Below are 26341 nucleotides of genomic sequence, written 5' to 3'. Positions count from 1 at the left end.
TTGGTTCTTATAAACTTTAGACACCTCTGCACCTTGTTTTTTCCTTTCTATCCTTAACTTCGGTCGAATGACTGGAGTGGGAGGGAAGGGAGGAGCTATTTAACAGCTTTGCTGTGGTGCTCTTTGCCGCCTCCTGCAGACTAGGAGGTGAATAGCCCATAAGTAATTAAGATGATCCGTGGACTCATCGTGTCAAAAAAGAAATAAATTTATCGGGTAAGCAAATATTTTCTTTTTTGGATTAGTCATGTAACCTATTTGGATGTGTTATATTATATATTTTTTTATAATTTTAATTATGGTGGAGGTTTCCCTTGCTTTTTAAAAAAAAGAGACCATAAAGACAAAATTCAATTTTCTTGGTTCAGAAATAACCTGTAACTATTAAAAAATGTTCCAAGTTCTTTGATCAAATTGACTTCATTTTCTTGGTATCCTTGGCTGAACAGTAAACCTAGGTAGGAGCGTGCATGTTTATTTAGCACTCTGACAGCAGTGTGTGTAGTGATGATATATATCATTGCTACAGACATTGTTGTAGACACTCCTGCTATAGAGTTCTATAGACATGTATACACTCCTAAAACTCCTATGAGCCTACCTACGTTTTCTTTTCAGCAAAGGATGCCAGGAGATCGAATACAAATTGAAATTTTTATAATTAAATTCTCTGTCTAAATTAATTAAATGTAACTTTTACTTTGTTTTCCCTTTAGTCCATCATAATTTCCGATTGGTTTGCACACAAGGAAAAAAAAAACTATATAGAACAAATTTGGCAAACCTAAGCACCGTGGGCATAAGCTGCCACCAGTTACCCCAAGCTATTAATCTTCCAAAAAGCTTTCTATATAATGTTTTCGGTAATACCAACTATCATTTCTAATAATGTAGAGCTGTGCATTCGGATCATTTGTGAGGATCCAAATACCGAAAAAGGTGGCAGCTTGTGCTGTTTGTATCTTTTCATAGCCAGAATGATTCTAGTGAAAGCTCAGATTTGCATAGATCCTAGTGTGGTGAGCTTTCACTAGAATCAATCTGGTTAAGATTCAAACAGCACGAGTGGCCACCTATTTCCTTATTCAGATTCCTCGTGAAGTATCTGAATGCACATCTCTAATAAAATGCTTTTCCTATTAATTATCAGGGTGGATTTGATTTAAAGTAAACTTCAATTTAAATTATGGTTTTCCACATAAAGTTTTTAGAATAATATTTTAAGATTTGTTTCCAGTTATATCAGAAAATGACTGATATAGTTATATACCATTAAAAATACATAGTTCACCTCCCAATAATTTCATACTAATCTCTCTCCATTTTATTAGGTTAATTTATTCATATTTGATCAACTTTTTAGCTGTACTTTTTTTGGAAGGAGAAAAAGGATCATTACCTTAATACCGATTTTTAAATAGTTTTATTTAACTAAAGAAAAATAATAATTACCTTAATGATAACGATTCAATTGTTTATTTAAACCATAGCAACAGCCTTATAGATTTCACTTTTATTTTTACGGCTTACCCATCCCTCCTCACACTTAGGTCCTTGTGCAGATCTATTCCACTCCAAACAAACGTCTATTCTCTGAGCTTCTTGAAACTTAGTAAGGTGTTGATTCTGTGTACATAGAATTGCAGGGGGACAGTAAAGTCAACATTTTAACTTTGATTCGGATTGAACATTCAGTGTTAAACAACTTTCCAATGTACTTCTATTATCTCATTTGCTTCATTCTCTTGTTATCCTTTGTTAAGCATACCTATGTAGGCTCAGGAGCAGCAATGCACTACTGGGTAGTCAGCTGCTGATTGGTGTCTGTATGTATATGTGTGTGTGTGTGTGTGTGTGTATGTATGTATGTGTATATATATGTATATATATATATATCTATATATATATCTCTATATATATCTCTATATATATCTCTATATATATCTCTATATATATCTCTATATATATCTCTATATATATCTCTATATATATCTCTATATCTCTCTCTATCTATCTATCTATCTATCTATCTATCTATATATATCTATCTTGTCACTGTCTTACCCATTGTGTTTAGCTAACTCCCAGTAGTGCATTGCTGCTCCTTTAACAAAGGATACCAAGAGAATGCACTCATTTGATAATAGAAGTAAACTCAAAAGTTATTTAAAACTGTATGCTCTGAGTCGGAAAAGGGGTATATGCCCCTTTATTTCTCAACTTTGCATGTTTGTTTTAGGAAAAAAAATTACACTGAAGAAGATGCATTATATTTCTGCAGACACTTTCACAATTGTGATATCTTCCAGACAGACAAACATGTCCAAACTAATCTTACATAAACCTCTAGGACAGCATAATGTTGTGAATGAATTAATAGAATTAATTTACCAAATAAATAAATAAATATTACAGCCTCATGCTACATAATTAAAAACTAATCCTTATTTCTCTTGTTAAGTGTATCCAGTCCACGGATCATCCATTACTTATGGGATATTCTCCTTCCCAACAGGAAGTTGCAAGAGTTCACCCACAGCAGAGCTGCTATATAGCTCCTCCCCTAACTGCCATATCCAGTCATTCTCTTGCAACCCTCAACATAGATAGGAGGTTGTGAGAGGACTGTGGTGTTTTATACTTAGTTTATTTCTTCAATCAAAAGTTTGTTATTTTTAAATGGCACCGGAGTGTGCTGTTTATCTCAGGCAGTATTTGGAAGAAGAATCTGCCTGCGTTTTTTCTATGATCTTAGCAGAAGTAACTAAGATCCATTTGCTGTTCTCACACATTCTGAGGAGTGAGGTACTTCAGAAGGTGAATGGCGTGCAGGTTTTCCTGCAAATAAGGTATGTGCAGTAAAATATTTTTCTAAGGAATGGAATTGACTAAGAAAATACTGCTGATACCGAAGTAATGTAAGTAAAGCCTTAAATGCAGCGATAGCGACTGGTATCAGGCTTATTAATAGAGACACATACTCTTATAAAAATGTGTTTTAAAACGTTTGCTGGCATGTTTAATCGTTTTTTTAACATATGTTTGGTGATAAAACTTATTGGGGCTTAATTTTTCCACATGGCTGGCTTAAATTCAGCATAGAAACAGTTAACTGAGGCTTCCCACTGTTGTAATATGAGTGGGAGGGGCCTAATTTAGCGCTTTTTTGCGCAGTTAAAATTACAAAATGAATCATCCAGATTCCCTCAGCAGCCCCATGAATACTACAGGGCATCTCTAAAGGGCTAAAAAGACTTCCATAATCGTTTATATGGAAGGTAATCCACAGTTCAGCTGTGGCAGTTTTGTTGTGTCTGTTAAAAAACGTCTGTCGTTTTTTTGATCTGTTTTTTGCATTAAGGGGTTAATCATCCATTTGCAAGTGGGTGCAATGCTCGGTTAACTTATTACATATACTGTAAAAATTTCGTTTGATTTACTGCCTTTTTTTCACTGTTTTTCAAATTTTGACAAAATTTGTTTCTCTTAAAGGCACAGTAACGTTTTTTATATTTGCTTGTTAACTTGATTTAAAGTGTTTTCCAAGCTTACTAGTCTCATTATTAGTCTGTTCTAACATGTCTGACATAGAGGAAGCTCTGTGTTCATTATGTTTAAAAGCCATGGTGGAACCCCATTTTAGAATGTGTACCAGATGTACTGATTTCATGTTAAACAATAAAGATCGTTTTTTGTTTTTAAAAACATTATCACCAGAGGATTCTGTCGAGGGGGAAGTTATGCCGACTAACTCTCCCCATGTGTCAGACCCTTTGACTCCCGCTTTAGGGACTCACGCTCAAATGGCGCCAAGTACATCAAGGGCGCCCATAGCGTTTATTTTACAAGACATGGCAAAGGTTGTGAATAATACACTGGCAGCGGTATTAGTCAGGCTACCTGAAATTAAAGGAAAGCAAGATAGCTCTGGGGGTAGATACAGAGCATACAGACGCTTTAAGAACCATGTCTGATACTGCCTCACAGTATGCAGAAGCTGGGGGAAGCTTCAGTCTGTGGGTGATATTTTTGACTCAGGGAAGATGATTTAACCTGATTCTGATATTTCTACATTTAAAATTTATGCTTGAGAACCTCCACTTGTTGCTCAGGGAGGTTTTAGCAGCTCTGAATGACTGTGTTACAAATAAAGTACCAGAGAAATTGTGTAGACTGAATAAATACTATGCAGTGCCAGTGTGTACTGATGTTTTTTCCAATACCTAAGGAGGTTTACTAAAATTATTAATAAGGAATGGGATAGACCCCTCCTATTTTTAGAAAAATGTTTCTTATAGTTGCCACCACAGGGGACTTATGGCAGACAGTTCCTAAGGTGAAGAGAAGAGTTGCTACTCTAGCTAAGCATACCACTTACCCTGTCAAGGACAGTTGTGCTTTTTTAGATCCAATGGATATAAAATTAGAGGGTTACCTGGCAAGGGACATAGGAAAATGTTTATGTAACAAGGTTTTATCCTGCAGCCCTTTGCATGCATTGCTTTTGTCACTGCTGCTGTGGCGTTCTGGTTTGAGTTTCTGGATGAGGCTTTACAGGTAGCGACTCCATTGGATGAATACTTGACAAGCTTAGAGCACTTAAGCTAGCTAATTCCTTTGTTTCTGATGCCTTGTTTTTTTTCACTAAACTAACGGCTAAGAATTCTGTTTTTACTATGCTGGCGCGCACAGCGCTAAGACTTATATTATGGTCAGCTGTCGTGACTTTAATAATTAAGCTACTTAACTTCCCTTCAAGGGGCAGACCCTATTCGGGCCTGGTTTGAAGGAGATTATTGCTAATATCACTGGAGGAAAGGGTAATGTCCTTCCTCAGGAAAGGTCCAAATCAAGGGCCAAAAAAGTCTAATTTTCGTGCCTTTCGAAACTTCAAGGCAAGCGTGGCATCAATTTCCTCTAAGGCAAAACAAGAGGGAACTTTTGCTCAGTCAAAGACGGTCTGGTGACAACCGGAGCTGGAACAAAGATAAGCAGGCCAAGGAGCCTGCTGCTGCCTCTAAGACAGCATGTAGAACGGCTCCCTATCCGGTAACGGATCCTGTAGGGGGCAGACTTTCATTTTTCGCCCAGGCGTGGGCGAGAGAGAGAGAGAGAGGCCCAGGATCCCTGGGCATTGGAAATTATATCCCAGAGATATCTTCTGGATTTCAAAGCTTTCCCCCCCCCCCCCAAAAAAAAAATCTATTATCTGCAAACCAGATAAAGAAAGAGGCATTCTTACACTGTGTACGAGACCCATCCTGTTCCAGGGGAGGAACAGGGATAGAGTTTTTACTCAAATCTATTTGTGGTTCCCAAGGAGAGGGAACCTTCAGATTTATTTTGGATCTAAGAATCTTAGACAAATTCCTCAGAATTCCATCATTTAAGTTGGAAACTTGGTACCATCTTAACTATGATCCAGGAGAGTCAATAGAGGATTACAATGGATTTGAAGGATGCTTATCCTCACATTACGATGCATAAAAATCACCATCGGTTTTTCAGGTTTGCCTTTCTAGACAGGCATTACCAGTTTGTAGCTCTTTTCTCCAACATAGGTGTGTCCGGTCCACGGCGTCATCCTTACTTGTGGGATATTCTCTTCCCCAACAGGAAATGGCAAAGAGCCCAGCAAAGCTGGTCACATGATCCCTCCTAGGCTCCGCCTTCCCCAGTCATTCTCTTTGCCGTTGCACAGGCAACATCTCCACGGAGATGGCTCAGAGTTTTTTGGTGTTTAAATGTAGTTTTTATTCTTCTATCAAGAGTTTGTTATTTTAAAATAGTGCTGGTATGTACTATTTACTCTGAAACAGAAAAGTGATGAAGATTTCTGTTTGTAAGAGGAAAATGATTTTAGCAACCGTTACTAAAATCGATGGCTGTTTCCACACAGGACTGTTGAGAGGAATTAACTTCAGTTGGGGGAAACAGTGAGCAGACTTTGGCTGCTTGAGGTATGACACATTTCTAACAAGACTTGGTAATGCTGGAAGCTGCCATTTTCTTAATTTTCAATATAAGAATAAAAGGGCTTCACAAGGGCTTTAAAGACTGGTAGACATTTTTCTGGGCCAAAACGATTACTTTATAAGCATATTTAATGGTTTATAACTTTGGAGAGTTATTTTAATCTTGGGAATTTTGTTAAAAAAACGGCAGGCACTGTATTGGACACCTTTTTCACTGGGGGCCTTTTCTAGTCATAGGCAGAGCCTCATTTTCGCGCCACTAATGCGCAGTTGTTTTTGAGAAGCAAGGCATGCAGATGCATGTGTGAGGAGCTCAGGTCCACTGAAAAAGCTTATTGAAGGTGTCATTTGGTATCGTATTCCCCTCTGGGCTTGGTTGGGTCTCAGCAAAGCAGATACCAGGGACTGTATAGGGGTTAAATGTAAAAACGGCTCCGGTTCCGTTATTTTAAGAGTTAAAGCTTTCAAATTTGGTGTGCAATACTTTTAAGGCTTTATGACACTGTGGTGAAATTTTGGTGAATTTTGAACATTTCCTTCATACTTTTGCGTATATTCAGTAAAAAAGTGTGTTCAGTTTAAAATTTAAAGAGACGGTAACGGTTTTATTTTAAAACGTTTTTTGTGCTTTGTTATCAAGTTTATGCCTATTAACATGTCTGAACTATCAGATAGACGATGTTCTGTATGTTCGGAAGCCAAGGTTCCTCTCCATTTAAATATATGTGATGAATGTGACAAACAAAGTAGGGACAATGATGCCACTGATAATAATATTGCCCAAAATGATTCCTTAAGTGAGGGGAGTAAGCATGGTACTGCATCATCTCCTTCTATGTCTACACCAGTCTTGCCCACTCAGGAGGTCCGTAGTGCATCTAGTGCGCCAATCCTCCTTACTATGCAACAATTAACGTTATTACATTTAAATTTAAATTGGAACATCTCCGCGCTCTGCTTAAGGAGGTGTTATCTACTCTGGATGATTGTGACAATTTGGTCATTCCAGAGAAATTATGTAAGATGGACAGGTTCCTAGAGGTCCCGGTGCCCCCCGAAGCTTTTCCTATACCCAAGCGGGTGGCGGACATTGTAAATAAAGAGTGGGAAAGGCCCGGCATACCTTTTGTCCCTCCCCCTATATTTAAGAAATTATTTCCTATGGTCGACCCCAGGAAGGACTTATGGCAGACAGTCCCCAAGGTCGAGGGGGCGGTTTCTACTCTAAACAAACGCACCACTATCCCTATAGAAGATAGTTGTGCTTTCAAAGATCCTATGGATAAAAAATTAGAGGGTTTGCTTAAAAAGATGTTTGTTCAGCAAGGTTACCTTCTACAACCAATTTCATGCATTGTTCCTGTCACTACAGCAGCGTGTTTCTGGTTCGAGGAACTAGAAAAGTCGCTCAATCAAGCATCCTCTTATGAGGAGGTTATGGACAGAGTTCAAGCACTTAAGTTGGCTAACTCTTTTACCTTAGACGCCACTTTGCAATTAGCTAGATTAGCGGCGAAAAATTCAGGTTTTGCTATTGTGGCGCGCAGAGCGCTTTGGCTGAAGTCTTGGTCAGCGGATGTGTCCTCCAAGGACAGATTGCTTAACATCCCTTTCAAGGGGAAAACGCTGTTTGGCCCTGACTTGAAAGAGATTATTTCAGACATCACTGGGGGAAAGGGCCACGCCCTTCCTCAGGATAGGTCTTTTAAGGCTAAAAATAAAACAAATTTTCGTCCCTTTCGCAGAAACGGACCAGCCTCAAATTCTACATCCTCTAAGCAAGAGGGTAATTCTTCTCAAACCAAGCCAGCCTGGAGACCGATGCAAGGCTGGAACAAAGGTAAGCAGGCCAAGAAGCCCGCTACCGCTACCAAGACAGCATGAGATGCTGGCCCCCGATCCGGGACCGGATCTGGTGGGGGGCAGACTCTCTCTCTTCGCTCAGGCTTGGGCAAGAGATGTTCAGGATCCTTGGGCGCTAGAAATAGTTTCTCAAGGTTATCTCCTGGAATTCAAGGAACTACCCCCAAGGGGAAGGTTCCACAGGTCTCAATTGTCTTCAGACCAAATAAAGACAGGCATTCTTACATTGTGTAGAAGACCTGTTAAAAATGGGAGTGATTCATCCTTTTCCATTAGGAGAACAAGGGATGGGGTTTTACTCCAATCTGTTCATAGTTCCCAAAAAAGAGGGAACATTCAGGCCAATTTTGGATCTCAAGATCCTAAACAAATTTCTCAAGGTCCCATCGTTCAAGATGGAAACCATTCGGACAATTATTCATACCATCCAGGAAGGTCAATTCATGACCACGGTGGATTTAAAGGATGCGTATCTACATATTCCTATCCACAAGGAACATCATCGGTTCCTAAGATTCGCCTTTCTGGACAAGCATTACCAGTTTGTGGCACTTCCATTCGGACTAGCCACTGCTCCAAGAATTTTCACAAAGGTACTAGGGTCCCTTCTAGCGGTGCTAAGGCCAAGGGGCATTGCAGTAGTACCCTACTTGGACGACATACTGATTCAAGCGTCGTCTCTGCCACAAGCAAAGGCTCATACGGACATTGTCCTAGCCTTTCTCAGATCTCACGGGTGGAAAGTGAACGTAGAAAAAAGTTCTCTATTCCCTTCTTGGGAACAATAATAGACTCCTTGGAAATGAAGATTTTTCTGACAGAAGCCAGAAAATCAAAACTTCTAAGCTCTTGTCAAGTACTTCATTCTGTTCTTCTTCCTTCCATAGCGCAGTGCATGGAAGTAATAGGTTTGATGGTTGCGGCAATGGACATAGTTCCTTTTCATCTAAGACCATTACAACTGTGCATGCTCAGACAGTGGAATGGGGATTATACAGATTTGTCCCCGACGATCCAAGTAGATCAGAGGACCAGAGATTCACTCCGTTGGTGGCTGACCCTGGACAACCTGTCCCAAGGGATGAGCTTCAGAAGACCAGAGTGGGTCATTGTAACGACCGACGCCAGCCTGGTGGGCTGGGGCGCGGTCTGGAAACACCTGAAGGCTCAGGGTCTATGGTCTCGGGAAGAATCTCTTCTCCCGATAAACATTCTGGAACTGAGAGCGATATTCAATGCTCTCAAGGCTTGGCCTCAACTAGCAAAGGCCAAATTCATAAGGTTAAAATCAGACAACATGACGACTGTTGCATATATCAACCATCAGGGGGGAACAAGGAGTTCCCTGGCGTTGGAAGAAGTGACCAAAGTAATTCACTGGGCGGAGCTTCACTCCTGCCACTTGTCTGCTATCCACATCCCAGGAGTGGAAAATTGGGAAGCGGATTTTCTGAGTCGTCAGACTTTTCATCCGGGGGAGTGGGAACTCCATCCGGAAATCTTTGCCCAAATAACTCAATTATGGGGCATTCCAGACATGGATCTGATGGCGTCTCGTCAGAACTTCAAGGTTCCTTCCTACGGGTCCAGATCCAGGGATCCCAAGGCGACTCTAGTAGATGCACTAGTAGCGCCCTGGACCTTCAACCTAGCTTATGTGTTCCCACCGTTTCCTCTCATTCCCAGGCTGGTAGCCAGGATCAATCAGGAGAGGGCTTCGGTGATCTTGATAGCTCCTGCGTGGCCACGCAGAACTTGGTATGCAGACCTGGTGAATATGTCATCGGCTCCACCATGGAAGCTACCTTTGAGACGGGACCTTCTTGTTCAAGGTCCGTTCGAACATCCGAATCTGGCATCACTCCAACTGACTGCTTGGAGATTGAACGCTTGATTTTATCAAAGCGTGGGTTCTCAGATTCTGTCATTGATACTCTTATTCAGGCTAGAAAGCCTGTAACTAGAAAAATTTACCATAAAGTATGGAAGAAATATATCTGTTGGTGCGAATCGAAAGGATTCCCATGGAGCAGGGTAAAAATTCCTAAGATTCTGTCCTTTCTACAAGAGGGTTTGGAGAAAGGATTATCTGCAAGTTCTTTGAAGGGACAGATTTCTGCTTTATCTGTTTTACTTCACAAGAAGCTGGCGGCTGTGCCAGATGTTCAGGCTTTTGTTCAGGCTCTGGTTAGAATCAAGCCTGTTTACAAACCTTTGACTCCTCCTTGGAGTCTCAATTTAGTTCTTTCAGTTCTTCAAGGGGTTCCGTTTGAACCCTTACATTCCGTAGATATTAAGTTATTATCTTGGAAAGTTTTGTTTTTGGTTGCAATTTCTTCTGCTAGAAGAGTTTCAGAGTTATCTGCTCTGCAGTGTTCTCCTCCTTATCTGGTGTTCCATGCAGATAAGGTGGTTTTGCGTACTAAACCTGGTTTTCTTCCGAAAGTTGTTTCTAACAAAAATATTAACCAGGAGATAGTTGTGCCTTCTTTGTGTCCGAATCCAGTTTCAAAGAAGGAACGTTTGTTGCACAATTTGGATGTAGTTCGTGCTCTAAAATTCTATTTAGAGGCTACAAAGGATTTCAGACAAACATCTTCCTTGTTTGTTGTTTATTCTGGTAAAAGGAGAGGTTAAAAAGCAACTTCTACCCCTCTCTCTTTTTGGCTTAAAAGCATCATCAGATTGGCTTATGAGACTGCCGGACGACAGCCTCCTGAAAGAATCACAGCTCATTCCACTAGGGCTGTGGCTTCCACATGGGCCTTCAAGAACGAGGCTTCTGTTGATCAGATATGTAAGGCAGCGACTTGGTCTTCACTGCACACTTTTACCAAATTTTACAAATTTGATACTTTTGCTTCTTCTGAGGCTATTTTTGGGAGAAAGGTTTTGCAAACCGTGGTGCCTTCCATCTAGGTGACCTGATTTGCTCCCTCCCATCATCCGTGTCCTAAAGCTTTGGTATTGGTTCCCACAAGTAAGGATGACGCCGTGGACCGGACACACCTATGTTGGAGAAAACAGAATTTATGTTTACCTGATAAATTACTTTCTCCAACGGTGTGTCCGGTCCACGGCCCGCCCTGGTTTTTTAATCAGGTCTGATGATTTATTTTCTCTAACTACAGTCACCACGGTATCATATGATTTCTCCTATGCAAATATTCCTCCTTTACGTTGGTCGAATGACTGGGGAAGGCGGAGCCTAGGAGGGATCATGTGACCAGGTTTGCTGGGCTCTTTGCCATTTCCTGTTGGGGAAGAGAATATCCCACAAGTAAGGATGACGCCGTGGACCGGACACACCGTTGGAGAAAGTAATTTATCAGGTAAACATAAATTCTGTTTCCTTTGGGTTAACTACAGCCCCAAGAATCTTTATGGAAGTTCTGGGGTCGCTTTGGCGGTCATTAGGCCGCGGGGCATAGAAGTGGCCCCTTATTTAGACGACATCCTGATTCAGGCGTCAAACATCAAAGTTGCCAAGTCTCGTACGAGCGTAGTACTGGCATTTCTGAGATCGCATGGGTGGAAAATGAACAAGGAAAAAGTTCTCTATCCCCAATCTCAAAGGTTTCCCTCCTAGGGATTCTGATAGATTTTGTAGAAATTAAAATTTACCTGACGGAGTCCAGGTTGTCAAAGTTTCTAAATTTCTGCCGTGTTCTTCATTCCATCCGCGCCCTTTGGTGGCTCAGTACATGAATGTAATCGGCTTAATGGTAGCGGTAAGGGTCATAGTACCGTTTGCACGCCTACATTTCAGAAGATGAACGGGGATTACACAGATTTGTTCTCCTGTTAAAACTGGACCAAGAGTCCAGAGATTCTCTTCTCTGGTGACTATCTCGGGTCCATCTGTCCAGGGTATGACCTTCCGCAGGTCAGATGGGACAATTGTTACAACAGATGCCAGCCTTTTAGGTTGGGATACAGTCTGGAACTCCCTGAAGGCTCAGGGATAGTGGACTCAGGAGGAGACCCTCCTTCTAATGAATATTCTGGAACTGGGAACGATATTCCATGCTCTTTAGACTTGGCCTCAGTTAGTAACTCTGAGGTACACCATATTTCAGTCGGACAATATCACGACTGTGGCTTACATCAACCATCAAGGGGGAACAGAAGTTCCCTAGCGATGTTAGAAGTCTTAAAATAATTCACTGGACAGAGACTCACTCTTGTCTATCAGCTATCCATATCCCAGGTGTTGAGAACTGGGAGGCGGATTTCTAAGTCGTCAGACTTTTCATCCGGGGGAGTGGGAATTCCCTCCGGAGGTGTTTGCACAAGATCAAGCAGGAGAGTGCTTGGTGTTTTTGACAGCGCCTGCGTGGACACGCAGGACCTGGTATGCAGATCTGGTGGACATGTCATCCTTTCCACCACGGTCTCTGCTTCTTAGACAGGTCCCTCTACCTCAGGTCCTTTCAACCATCTAAATATAACTAATCTGAGATGGACTGCCTGGAGGCTGAACGCTTGATGTTATCAAAGCATGGCTTCTCCGAGTCAGTCATTGATACCTTAATATAGGCATGAAAGCCTGTCTCTAGGAAAATTTAACATAGATATGATGTAAATATCTTATTGTTATGAATCCAAGGGTTACTCATGGAGTAAAGTCTTGATTCCCAGGATATTATCTTTTCTCCAAGATGATTTTTAGAAAAGGGTTGTCAGCTAGTTCTTTAAAGGGACAGATTTTTACTCTAATTTTTTTTTTTTTTTTTTGGCACAAGCGTCTGGCAGGTATTCTAGACGTTCAGGCATTTGGTCAGGCTTTGATTAGAACCAAGCCTGTGTTTAAAACTGTTGCTCCGCCATGGAGCTTAAACCTGGTTCTTAAGGTTCTTCAAGGAGTTCCGTTTGAACCTTTTTCATTCCATAGATATCAAACTTTTATCTTGGAAAGTTTCTTTTTGGTAGCTATTTCCTCGGCTCGTATAGTCTCCGAGTTATCTGCGTTACAATGTGATTTTCCTTATCTGGTCCTCCGTACGGATAAGGTAGTCCTGCGTACCAACCTGGGTTTTTACCTAAGGTGGTATCTAACAACAATATCACTCAAGGGATTGTTGTTCCATTCTTGTATCCTAATCCTTCTTCAAAGAAGGAACGTCTATTACACAATTTGGACGTGGTTCGTGCTTGTTACGGTACCAACAGTGTACCAAGGGTTAATACCAGATGAACAATGTCCTGCATAGGGAATCAGCAATTCACAACCCAGCCAGTTTCAGGTTTAAAACAGAATGACATTTATTAAAGGCTAGATGCCTAGTATTTATACAGGTTTGACCCCAGATGGGGGGGTTGAAAGACTCTTGTACATTTAGATAAAAAGGGGAAGACGCCCTTTTATGAAACAGTAGAATTACATTACTTAAATACTTTACTTAGGCAGATAAAAACTTAAACACATTTGGCTTGTCTTATCACCTAGCGTCTGCTCTCTGAGGGTGATTAAACAATGGCCTGTTTATTACTTAAATGTAATTATAGCACACAATAGCTGAGGCCAGAAAACCTGTCTTTAGAAATTAGTTTCTTAGCTAAACACAATTAACTCCTTCAGTCCTGACAGAAGGGTCTGTCACATATCTCCCCCCTTGTGGAACACTCAGGCAGACCCGGCTTGACCCTTTGGCGGGTCAACCTGGGGATGACCGGACTAGGAGGTGGTAGGCATGTCAGTTTGCCAGGACAATCCATCTGTATTCCCGTTATGAGAGAGAATTCCTGTCCATACAAAGAAGGGTTCAACTTCCTCAGTGCCCAGACTAAATCCCATCAGCTTCTTTACGAGTTTTCTGTACCTGCTCTTTATAGGTATCCACAATCCCTTCATACTGACATAGGGTGCCCTTGAGTTGCAGCACCTCACTATGAGCCAGCGTCATCTTCTCCTCAAGTGTCGCTAAGTTTGTCTTTAATGTTTCATGTCCCACTCTCAAGCTGGTGTTTTCTGCAGTCTGTCGGTGCAGCTTGTCTAGCAGAGATTCACGTTCTAAACGTGCTTTTTCCTCTGCGCTCCTCTTCTCCTTCATCAGCGCATTGTAACGGGACTTCCACGTATCAATAGCGGATAGAGATTTACTGAGCTCAGCGTCCTGGGGCTTAGCAGCAGGGGGGTCAGTCTCTGCTGCACGGATCTGAGCACGGGTAGTCACAGGGTTAACATCAGCGGGACCCATGGGAGCATAGGCAGAAACAAGGGGAGCCAAGTCATTTCCAAGAAGAACATCAGCAGGTAAGTCCTTCTTGACCCCCACATTCACAGGTCTAGCGCCCACTCCCCAATCCAAATGTACCCTGGCAACAGGTAGGCTGAACACATCGCCCCCTGCTACCCTCACAGCCACAGTGTCTCCAGTGTACTGTTTCTCAGACACCAAGTTCTTTTGAAGCAAGGTCATGGTAGCACCAGTATCCCGTAGACCACTGACCTTCTCCCCATTCACTTTAACCAGTTGCCGGTTATTCCGGTTGGCAGCTTGCACAAGGTCTGCCTCATGTAGGATGCTCCAGCATTCTTGCGCCTCTACGTAGCGGGCCGCAGGCTGAGGGTTACGTGTGATTCCGCCGGCAGGTCTTCTCCAGGACTGTGCTTGGTTCGCTGCATTTAGGGGACACTCTGGTCTTTTGTGCCCTAGTTGCTTACATCCAAAGCATCGAATCGGTTGTGAGTAGCCCCGCGAATTGAACCGGGCTCTCTGAGGGTAGTTCGTGGCCAGATGCCGTGTGGTATAGCGGTGCGCCGGGGGTTGGTAACTGGCAGCTGCTGGGGTGACTGGGGGTCTGTACTCCACTCTAGCAGGGGGCTTAGTGGTAGCAGTGTCCAGTTTGCGGGCATCCGTATACTCATCTGCCAAGCGAGCCGCTTCATGCAGGGTGGAGGGTTTACGGTCCCGAACCCACTCTCGAACTCCTGCGGGTAACTTGTCGAAGCAATGTTCCAACAGGAATAGCTGCAGCACCTCTTCCCCAGATACGGCTTGGCACCCCGCTATCCAGTGAGCTGCTGTGCGGTGCACCTTACATGCCCACTCAAGGTAGGAATCTCCAGCTAATTTAACAGTGTCTCTGAACCGCCTCCGGTATGCCTCCGGTGTAACCGCATACCTGGAGAGCAGAGCCTCTTTTACAGTATTATAATCCCCGACTTCCTCATCTGGAATGGCCCGAAAAGCCTCACTGGCCCGGCCGGATAATTTTCCGGATAATATCGTGACCCAGTCCTCTGCGGGTACCTTGTGTAGTGCACATTGCCTCTCAAAATCCGCAAGGTACCCATCAATCTCTCCTTCTGTTTCCAAGAAGTTTTTAAAAGCTGCAAAATTTACTTTTCTCTTTTCCACTGGGTTTGCTGCAGCGCCGCTTTGGCGAAGTAGGTTGGCCTCCACAGCTGCTATGACCCGGTCGATAATTTCCGCAGATGGGTTGGGGCCATAATATGCCAGTCTTATTTTAACCGCCCGATCAAAGCTTGCTTCTTCAGGGGTTCTGTCTGCTATGCTGGGCCCATTGGTTCCTTCTGTTCCTGGTACTCTTTCCATCTTAGTCAGTATTGTAATAATCCCCCTCTTCCTGAGGTTACTGGCTTGTGTAGTTGCTCTTCTGGGCGATAAGGTTCATTCCGTCGCTTGCCACCAATGTTACGGTACCAACAGTGTACCAAGGGTTAATACCAGATGAACAATGTCCTGCATAGGGAATTAGCAATTCACAACCCAGCCAGTTTCAGGTTTAAAACAGAATGACATTTATTAAAGGCTAGATGCCTAGTATTTATACAGGTTTGACCCCAGATGGGGGGGTTGAAAGACTCTTGTACATTTAGATAAAAAGGGGAAGACGCCCTTTTATGAAACAGTAGAATTACATTACTTAAATACTTTACTTAGGCAGATAAAAACTTAAACACATTTGGCTTGTCTTATCACCTAGCGTCTGCTCTCTGAGGGTGATTAAACAATGGCCTGTTTATTACTTAAATGTAATTATAGCACACAATAGCTGAGGCCAGAAAACCTGTCTTTAGAAATTAGTTTCTTAGCTAAACACAATTAACTCCTTCAGTCCTGACAGAAGGGTCTGTCACAGTGCTTTAAAGTTTTACTTACAAGCTACTACAGATTTTCATCAAACATTCACCTTGTTTGTTGTCTATGCTGGACAGAGGAGAGATCAAAAGACTTCAGCAACCTCTCTGTCGTTTTGGTTAAAGAGCATAATTCATTTAGCTTATGAGACTGCTGGACAGCAGCCTCTTGAAGGGATTACAGCTCATTCTACTAGAGCTGTGGTTTTCACTTGGGCCTTTTTAAAATGAGCCTTCTGTTGAACAGATTTACAAGACGGAGTCTTGGTCTGCGCTTCATCATTTTCAAATTTAACAAATTTGATACTTTGCTTTTTCGGAGGCTATTTTTGGGAGAAAGGGTTTTTTACAGGCAGTGGTAACTTCCGTTTAAGTACCTGCCTTGTCTCTCCCATCATCCGTGTACTTTAGCTTTGGTATTGGTATCCCATAAGTAATGGATGATCCGTGGACTGGATACACTTAACAAGAGAAAAAATAATTTATGCTTACCTGATAAATTTATTTCTCTTGTAGTGTATCCAGTCCACGGCCCGCCCTGTCATTTTAAGGCAGGTAATTTTTTCATTTAAACTACAGTCACCACTGCACCCTATGGTTTTTCCTTTCTGTGCATGTTTTCGGTCGAATGACTGGATATGGCAGTTAGGGGAGGAGCTATATAGCAGCTCTGCTGTGGGTGAACTCTTGCAACTTCCTGTTGGGAAGGAGAATATCCCATAAGTAATGGATGATCCGTGGACTGGATACACTACAAGAGAAATAAATTTATCAGGTAAGCATAAATTATGTTTTCTGGATGAATAACCTTTTGGATTATAATGTATCTTAAATAGAAGGCTATCTTTAGATAGATCCTCAAAGTATTTTATTTTATAAAATCCTATTTAAAGGGACATTAAACCCCAAAAAATTATTTCATTATTTAGATAGAGGATACAATTTATAAAAACTTTCCATTTTACTTCTATTATTAAATATGCTTTGTTCTCATGTTATTATTTGTTGAAGGGATACCTAGGTAGGTAGTGTGCACATGCCTGAAACACTACATGACAGGAAATAGTGCTGCCATCTAGTGCTCATGCTAATGTGTATAGCAGTGTTGCAAAACTGCTGCCATATAGAGCTGCAGACACGTGCACACTCATTAGCTTACTTTACTGTTTTTCTATAAAGGATAACAAGAAAACAAAGAATTTTATAACAACAGAAGTAAATTGGAAAGTTGATTAAAATTGTATGTTCTATCTGAATTATGAAAGAAAATAATTGGGTTTTATGTCCCTTTTTAAATAAAAAAAACATGATTTTTTTTATCTATTTCTAATTATACATGTACACACAAAACATGAATTTAAAAAGTGTTTGTTTCTTATGACATGTTGAGAATATCACTCCTGGCCAGCAGGAGGAGGCAAAGAGCACCACAGCAAAGCTGTTAAGTATCACTTCCCTTCCCACAAACCCCAGTCATTATCTTTGCCTCTTGTGCAAGGAGGAGGTGAAGTAATTAGGTGTCTGATTATAAGATTCTTCTATCAAGATTTCTTGTTTTGAAGTCAGGGCAGGCTTGCCCTGAGCTTCCATCACGGGTTGGGTCTAGCCGTACTCCACGTTAGCCTCTTCAGTAGGGCAGTGGTGGCTTTAAAGCAGTTAGGAACTTGTGAGGTGGGCCTTTCTGAGTTTTTCTAACATGTTGCTGCCCTGGTATAGAAAGCCTGAGTAGGTTTACTCTGTCTTTCTTTGTTTCACAGGTCTCTGTGAGGAGCAGCATCCTCTCATGCCGGGTGATCTGTCCTCCTGCCGGACAGCTGGATATACAGGTAAGTGCCTTTTGGTCTTCTGGGTGGAGGCTGGCACTGAAGGGGTTGATAACCCTCTGTATTTTATATGGGACTTTGCATCCTAGTCAGGATGTTTTATGGCAGGGGCAGGCACTATATGTGATTTAGAGACTTAAGGTTGAACTCCTTCACAGAAATGAAGGCGTTAAGTTAACCTTTTATTTTGGCTCAATTTACAATCAGAGATTTATTATGCAGCACAGCAAAGGACTGCATCTCATTGGAGGAGTCGGCCTCTCAGACCCTTACTCTTATCAGACATGGGAACGGATTGGAGCGCTTCCCCTACATTATGCCTTAGTTATGGGGGAGAAGTTAGGGATTATTAGGTAGCTAATTTATTATTATGCTGCTGTTACTAAACTGAGGTTTTTTTCTTTAAAGCTGCCGGCTGAATGAAGTGCGAGATTTAGTGCACGCTTCATTTCCTTGCCAAAGTTTTAGTTCCTGCCTCCTTCCTCTCCAAAGCGGAGCTGCTGCATTTCTTGGCGTCTTCGTTCATTGGGGTTCTCTCCGCTTCGCCTTCAGACATGGGGACGGAGCGGCGCTTATTATCTGGTTTATGTCCCCTTAATAAGAGGATGCTGTTTAGGGATGTCTGCAGACCGGGAAAGCAGTTTTCATGTCTGACAGCGATGTGCCTTGTATTTCAGTTAATTAATCATTTTCAGGCTCCTGGGACAACGGTTGGAAACATTTAGTCTCTTATATTGAAATCATTCTTTAAATAAAGATATATTTAAATTTTTAGCCCTCTCTATAAGATAACAATCAGTGTATGTGTATCTTATCTCTCCTGTTGAATTTTACCAACTTTCAAGATTTAAAGTGACAGTTTCATTTCATAATAAAACAAGGTATATGTTTTTTACTATATCAGGGCAGGATCTGACTCATGATGGTATGCTAGACGCAAAAAAACATTTTTTTATGTAATTCTGTGCGGCTTGATTTGCTAAAGCAGGATATGTTTTTGTATAATGAGGGTCAGCTTATCTTTTCATAATTTTTAAATAGTTCTATCCTTGCATTATGTTCTTTTAGTAAAGAACTCTATAGCTTTTTACATGCTAGCTTACCTACAGTAAGGCACAAGTAGTGTATGTGTATTGTTGGTTTGCTCTTTATTTGATATGGCAAACTATATACGATAATTTTTCTGTCATATTTTCACTTATCTCTTGATAGAGAGAGTTTACCTCTGAGCCCTTCGTCTCCCAGGATGATGCTGTTTAGGCAGTGCCACAGCTTTTTCCTGTAACGTCCCTAGCCTCTATGGCGTCACATTCAGTGCCTGCGGTTCCTCTCAATCTTCTAGAGGAGTTAATTGCTTGCAGAAAGTTATGCCCAGGTATCTTCTGCGATTCCTGGGACGTTATCTGCTTTTCCTTTTTAATAAGGGATATCGCAAGAGGAAAATAAGAGATTCAGATAGTAGGGTTTCTGTCTGCTTGTTGTTACACAGGTTGCCTTTCCTCATGGATATGATTACGATACTTTGGTAGCCTCTGAAGGTGGAATCTCAGATTTGGACAGTATAATTCCTTTATCTGCTGCTGAAGTGATAACCCCACGGAATTTCGTCAATTTCATAGTTGCTTGATGCTTTTTCTCTGTGGAAGTATTTCCTGTTCCAGTCCGTGCTTGGAGTTTTTATTCAGGAATGGGAGAAGTCATGGTTTAAAGAAGATTTGTCCTGTTGCTGTCTCCATTAAATATCATGGTGCACGGTGACTTTTAGTAGAAGAGGCCTTTTTCTACTCTGGCTAGAGAATTTTGATGCCTATAGAAGATAGCTGCTCTTTTTAGGATCAAGCCTAAGGACTTATATGGAGGTTTGTATTACCTCTGTGGCATAGAGTTCCCTTTGAAAGAGAACCAGAACAGAATTAAAGATCCTAACTTTAATTGTTTATTCTGATGTTTCCTTACCGGTCATTAAGCCAGGGGCTAAGTTTCTGGTTTCCCTGTGCTAGCCTGCGGGGCGTTGTTTTGAGTCAGTTTCTTAATCTGAAGGCTGTGAGTAGACCTCACACAAGGCACTTGTTTTTTTACAAATACTTAGTTTTTCCTTCTGGTGCTTCTTACAAGGTTAAAAACCTTGTTTGATCCTGATCTTAGAGGTATATTTTTGATATTGAGGGTTGTTTCCAACCACCCGAAGGATGTCAGATAGTATCCTGCAGCTTAGTCTATCTTGTGTAGGGTTCGCCTCCAATACAGGATCTATTGGGAGGCTGATTTTCTTCATAGATGGGTACGAGATGTCCCAGTTTGGCTGCGGACTTGCTGCCCCAGGGTTGCTACCTAGAAACAGACCATTACTCTCAGGCGAAGATTCCATCTCTGTTTTATCTGCGGACCAGATAACAGAGAGGCGATTTAATTGTTTTTTTTTTATCTTTTTCTCTGGAAGTGATAGTCCAGTTTCGTGTAAGACAACAGGATCTAGGATTCTATTCATCCTGTTAGTGGTTTCCGGAAAAGTGGGTTTTTTTTTCGCCAGAGTTGGACCTTTTAAGTGTCTCAACTAAGTTTTTTTTTTTTTTTTTTTTTTTTTTTTTTTTTCTTCTCAGAGTACCATCCTTCATATAGAAGTCTGTGATTCAAATCTTCCTTTTGATCTAGGAGGGTCAGTTCATGATGATCATAGATCTGGAGGACGCGCATCTTTAAGCTGCTGAGCTTTTCCCTTCTGTCAAACACTTTCAGTTTGGCGCCCTTCCGGGGCAAAATATATTGGTTCAGACGCAGTCCTTTCAACAAGCAAGCTCTCATTCATATAAAGATGAGTTCCCTTGTTCCAATGATAGGGGTAGTTGTTCTTAGGGACCATGATAGTTTTCGTATCTCTAATCTTTTTTCTGACAAGGCATCAGAATATAAAGGAATTTCCATCTTGCCTTCCCCTACATTTCTATTAGGCCTTCAGTGGCTTAAGGTATGGAGGTAATTTGTTTGATGGTCTCTGGTTGGACGTCGTCCCTTACTCGTGTCCATCTGAGAGTTCTGCTGTTATGTATACTCGATTTGTAGTACAGAGTTCAGGTGAGTCTGTCTTGGAACACAGGTTTTCTCAGGAGAATCGTAGTTCTGACTCTGGAGTCCTTCCTGGGTGATGGTGCGCACGGTCGCCAGCCGGTTGGGCTAGGGAAATGGATTTGGGAGGAGTCTCTTTTCCCTATTGGGAGTTGAGACCAATATGCGATGTTCTGTTGATCAGTGGCCTTAGCCCGGTTTATCAGGTTCTAGTTGGCCTAAATCTCCTCAGTGGTTTGAACCAACCACCTGGGAGGTACCTGGAGTTCTTTAGCTAGTCAGTGGGCTGACGCTCACAATTGATATTTACCTGCAATTCATTCCAGGAGTGCATTCTGGGAGCGGTCTTCTTGAAAAGTCAATCTTTCTCCGGGCTCTCTTTCTGGAGGTCTCTCCAGATTAACCCTTAACTAAGGGGGTACTGGAGTCGGATCAGTTGATAGTATGTCTAGCGCCTTAGAATGCAGCATTGTGGAGTTGTATTATCTTCTCCTTGCAGGTTGTTGTTGAGAAAGGACATTCTGTTCAGGGTCCTTCCTTCATACAAACTTGTTTTCTCTAATACTCTGTTTAGTGTTCTATACGCTTAGTTTTGTCTATGCGTGATTTTTCTGCAGTGGTCTTTGTCACCTTGATCAGGCGGACAAACCTGTTACTAAAGATTTTTCCCATAAGATTTGGCGCAAATTCCTTATTGGTGGGAATCCAGGGACCAGTCTTGGAAGATAATGGCAGGATTTCTCTTTTCTCCAGGTAGGTCTGGAGAAGGGTTGTCGGTGTTTGGCAGAGTCAGATTCTGCATTGCTTCTCGTTACACTTGTCTGGCGGTTGTACCAGATGGGTAATATTTTTTTTTATTTTTTTTTGTCAAGCCCTGGTCAGTATCAGGCCTGTATTTAAATCGGTTGCTCCACCTTCGAGTCTTAGGGGGATATTTATCAAGCCGTCAACCTGAAATACGCTGGAATTCCGCAGCGTAATTGTGGCGAGCTTGAACCGACCTAGTTATCAAAGCCTACAAACCGGCAAAAGTTGAAATCTGTGACGTAACATATGATCCGCCGGTCTCAATCAGACACAGATCGATGCTTACGTCATTACAGATGTTCCGAATACACATTCGGCACTATTTGACACGTTTTCAAAGTTATCAATTGGAACAGCCAATAGGAATTTAGCGGCTCTAATCCTATTGGCTGATTGGAACCTTTCAGCTAATAGGAATGCAAGGGATGCCATCTTGGATGACGTCACTTGCATTGAAGATCCAGTTTACGGCGGAGACCATATTAAAGAGGAGCTCCTCGTCGGATGTCTTCAGGATGGACCCGCTCCGCGCCGGGTGTCTTCAGGATGGACCCGTTCCTTGTCGGATGGATGAAGATAGAAGAGGCGGGCTGGATGGATCCTTCAAGTGGAACTACAAAAACTGTAAGTGGATTGTCGGGGGTTAGTGTTAGGTTTATTTAAGGGTTTTTTGGGTGGGTTTTATTTTTAGAGTAGGGTCTGGGCAGTAAAAGAGCTAAATGCCATTTTAAGGGCAATGTCCATACAATTGTCCTTTTCAGGGCAACGGGGAGCTTAGGTTTCTTTAGATAGTGTTTTTATTTGGGGGGGTTGGTTGTGTGGGTGGTGGGTTTTACTATTGGGGGGGGTATTTTTATTTTACAGGTAAAAGAGCTGATTTCTTTGGGGCAATGCCCTGCAAATTCCCTTTTAAGGGACATTGGTAGTTTATTGTAGGCTAGGGTTTTTTTTTATTTTGGGGGGGCTTTTTTATTTTGATAGGGCTATTAGATTAGGTGTAATTCTTTTTTATTTTCGATACTGTTTTTTTATTTTTTGTAACTTAGTGTTTTTGTAATTTAGTAATTTTCAATTGTAGATTTAAATAATTTGAGTAGGGTTAGGTTTTTAAATATGTTATATAGTTAATTTAATTGGTAGTTTAATGTAATTAATAGTTTAATATAGTTTAATTTAATTCTAAAGGTAAGTTTAATTTATTATAAGATAAGGATGTTGAAATTTTAATGTAAAGTTAGCAGGTTGTTAGGTTAAGGGGTTAATAGCTTAAAGGGACACTGAACCCAAAATTTTTTCTTTCGTGATTCAGATAGAGCATGACATTTTAAGCAACTTTCTAATTTACTCCTATTATCACATTGTCTTCATTCTCTTGGTATCTTTATTTGAAATGCAAGAATGTAAGTTTAGATGCCGGCCCATTTTTGGTGAACAACCTGGGTTGTTCTTGCTGATTGGTGGATAAATTCATCAACCAATAAAAAAGTGCCGTTCAGAGTTCTTAACTAATAAAAAAAGCTTAGATGCCTTTTTCAAATAAAGATAGCAAGATAACGAAGAAAAATTGTTAATAGGAGTAAATTAGAAAGTTGCTTAAAATTGCATGCTCTATCTGAATCACAAAAGAAAAAAATTGGGTTCAGTGTCCCTTTAATTTAGTTTATGGCGATGTGGGGGGCTGGCGGTTTAGGGGTTAATAGGTTTAGTAAGTGGTAGTGATGTGGGAGGCCAGGGGTTTAGGGGTTAATAATTTTATTTAGATGCAGTGGGGTCCGGGAGCGGCGGGATAGGGGTTAAACATTTTAGTATAGTGGCGGTGTTTAGTGACAGGGTATAAATAAAGTTGATAAAAAGCCGAATAGCAGCGAGATCGATGACTGCTAGTTAACAACAGTCCACTGCTCATCGCCCCGTACTTGATGTGCGGCTTTTTGCCGGCTTTTTAAATAAATATGGAGAGCGTATTCAGGTCCGCTGCGGCAATGTTAGGCGAGCGTATTGGTGCCGTCGAATGCAAGAAAGTTGACTGCTTGATAGGCCTCTTAACCTTGTTCTTGAGGTTTTTACAACAGGCTCCGTTGGAGTCTATGCATTCCATAAATATTAAAGGGACAGTCAACACCAGAATTTTTGTTGTTTAAAAAGAAAGATAAAACCTTTATTACACATTCCCCAGTGTTGCACAACCAACACAGTTATATTAATATACTTTTAGAATGTTTGTTTCACTTCTTAAGCGTTGTGTGTGTGTGTGTGTGCTCTTAAGTTCTAGTTGCATGCTGCTAAGGACGAAGTCAGTCCTCTGCCTTGTTTGTTTGCCTTTCTGGTACTTAAGGGTCAAAAGCTTCTGCCACTTCTTTCTCCTCTAGTTGAGAATCATTATTCGTTTGGCTTATGAGACTGCTGGACAGCAGCCTCCTGAGAGGATTACAGCTCATTCCAACAGGGCGGTGTCTTCCTCTTGGGCCTTCAAGAATGAGGCCTTGTAGAACAGATCTGTAAGGCTGCGACTTGGTCTTCTTTGCACATTTTTCTAAAATTCTATACATTTTTACATTTTTGTCTCAACTGAGGTTTCTTTTGGGAGAAAGGTTCTTCAAGCAGTGATGCCTTTTGTTTAGGTTACCTGGCATGTCCCTCCCTTATCATCTGTGTCCTCTAGCTTGGGTATTGATTCCCAACAGTAATTGATGATCCCGTGGACTCACTGTGTCATAAGAAAGAAAACAAAATTTTTGATTACCTGATAAATGTATTTCTTTCTTGACACGGTGGGTCCACAGCCCTCCCTGTTTTCTCACAGTTTTTGTATTTAAATCTCAGGCACCTCTGCACCTCGTTATTTCCTTTCTCTCCTTTTTCCTTCTGTCTAATGACTAGGGTTAGAGGGAAGCGAGGTGATATTGAACAGCTTTGCTGTGGTGCTCTTTGCCTCCTGCTGCTGGCCAGGAGTGATATTCCCAACAGTAATTGATGATCCCGTGGACTCACTGTGTGAAGAAATAAATAAATTTATCAAGTAAGCATAAATTTAGTTTTTTGGTAGTTTTGCTGCTTTTTGTTTAAAAAGCAGCATTATTTCCCTTTTAAGCTGGTGGCTTGAGCATTCAGTTGTGTATTCGCTTATTTTGCCAAATATCTTCTGTGTGCCTCTGTTTTTTGAGGTAGTGTGACTTCTGATATCCACACTCGCTCTCAATTTCATGTTGTCTGATATTTACTAAGATTTGTCATGTACACCTTAAAGAGAACCACAACACCTGCTTTAAATATTTTAAACCAACTTTTTCTTATTATGCAAAATAAAGTGACTACAATTCTGTATGCAGTCTTCATCTTACTGCATTCTATTGTAGATAAAAGCTTTATCATTTAAACATTGCTCTGCAGGCTATTACCTGCAATGTTTGCTGCCATATTGTTACGCACGTTCGACAACAGTGGGTCACGTGACGCACACAGCACCTTCTATTTCTAAAGGAAGCAGATTGAGCCCTGCAGTGTCTAAGAAGAATGGCTTCAGGCACTGTTATGCTTATAAAAAAAATAGCAAGAGCAGGGAAGGAAGTGGGAGGGGGGAGGAGAGGAATGCAGGGGGGGGGGGGGAGAATGCACAGGGGGAAGAAAGGCTCCAGAGTAAATATGTAATGTAGATGAATGCAAACGTCTTGTTACAATTTTATATGCATAATGTTTGCTTTCTTTCTTCCCCCTGTGCCTCCCTCTCCTCCCCCTCCAACTTCCTTCCCTGCTGGTGCTATTTTTAAACATAATAGTGCCTGAAGTAGTTCTTTTTAGACACTGCAGGGCTCAATATGCTTCCTTTAGAAATAGAAGGTGCCGTGTGCGTCACGTGACCCACTGTTGTGGTACCAACTTTGCAATATGGCAGAATACTTTACGTTTAAATGATAAAGCTTTTATCTACAACAGAATGCAGTAAGATGAAGACTGCCTATAGAATTGTTAGTTTATTTTGCACAATTAGAAAAAGTTAGTTTAGAACATGTCAAGCAGGTGTCGTGGTTCCCTTTAAGCATGTTACCATTCTTCCATTCTTTTCTCTACCATCAATTTAATGTAGTTTAATTTGATGTAATGTTTTCAGCTAATGCATTTACTTTTTTTTTTTTTCATTTTATCATTCTGATATGTGAAAATACCAGTCTTCATATGTTGTGATATTATTCTCGATGACATGTTGTTCACGTATCACTTTCTTTTAGGGGCATTCCTGCAATGGTGGATTTTGCAGCAATGAGAGATGCAGTCAAAAAAATTGGAAAAGATCCTAAACAAGTAAACCCGGCATGCCCCACAGACCTTATTACAGATCATACGCTGCAACTGGATTTCAGTAAATGGTATTAAGATATATTTTGCACTATATAGATGTAGTAAGTAGATCTGAAATACCATGGTCTGGATTAAAGCCTTAGAATATCAATTGAAATATCATCATCCTCAAGCTTTTTGTTCTGTTGTCTAATTTAGTTTCTTTTGTTTCTCTAAACTGATTTCCTTCCCCTTGCACATTCTTACAGCAATATTTACATTAACATCAGGAACTAAATCCCCATTCTAATAGTCCTATCTGCTTATCCTGGCTTATTTTACAGTCTTCACATTAAAGGGACAGGAAACCCCAAAATTTTCTTTCATGATTTGGATAGAACATACAAATTTGCTTCATTATCTTGTTA

General features: G+C 41.2%; 1 protein-coding gene across 3 annotated transcripts in view; it reads left to right on the top strand.

Moving 5' to 3' along the window:
* The window catches only part of IREB2 (iron responsive element binding protein 2), a gene marked incomplete in the record, with an annotated part of 432524 nt that overhangs the window by 50332 nt on the left and 355851 nt on the right, over positions 1-26341 (top strand). For all 3 annotated transcript variants that reach the window (XM_053717273.1, XM_053717272.1, XM_053717271.1), the window contains 1 exon segment: positions 25865-26002. In XM_053717273.1, coding sequence (XP_053573248.1) covers positions 25878-26002 — 125 coding nt within the window.

Source organism: Bombina bombina, chromosome 6, assembly GCF_027579735.1.
Source record: "Bombina bombina isolate aBomBom1 chromosome 6, aBomBom1.pri, whole genome shotgun sequence".
In the NCBI taxonomy this organism is placed as follows: Eukaryota; Metazoa; Chordata; class Amphibia; order Anura; family Bombinatoridae; genus Bombina; species Bombina bombina.
This window is presented reverse-complemented; position numbering and strand designations above follow the sequence as displayed.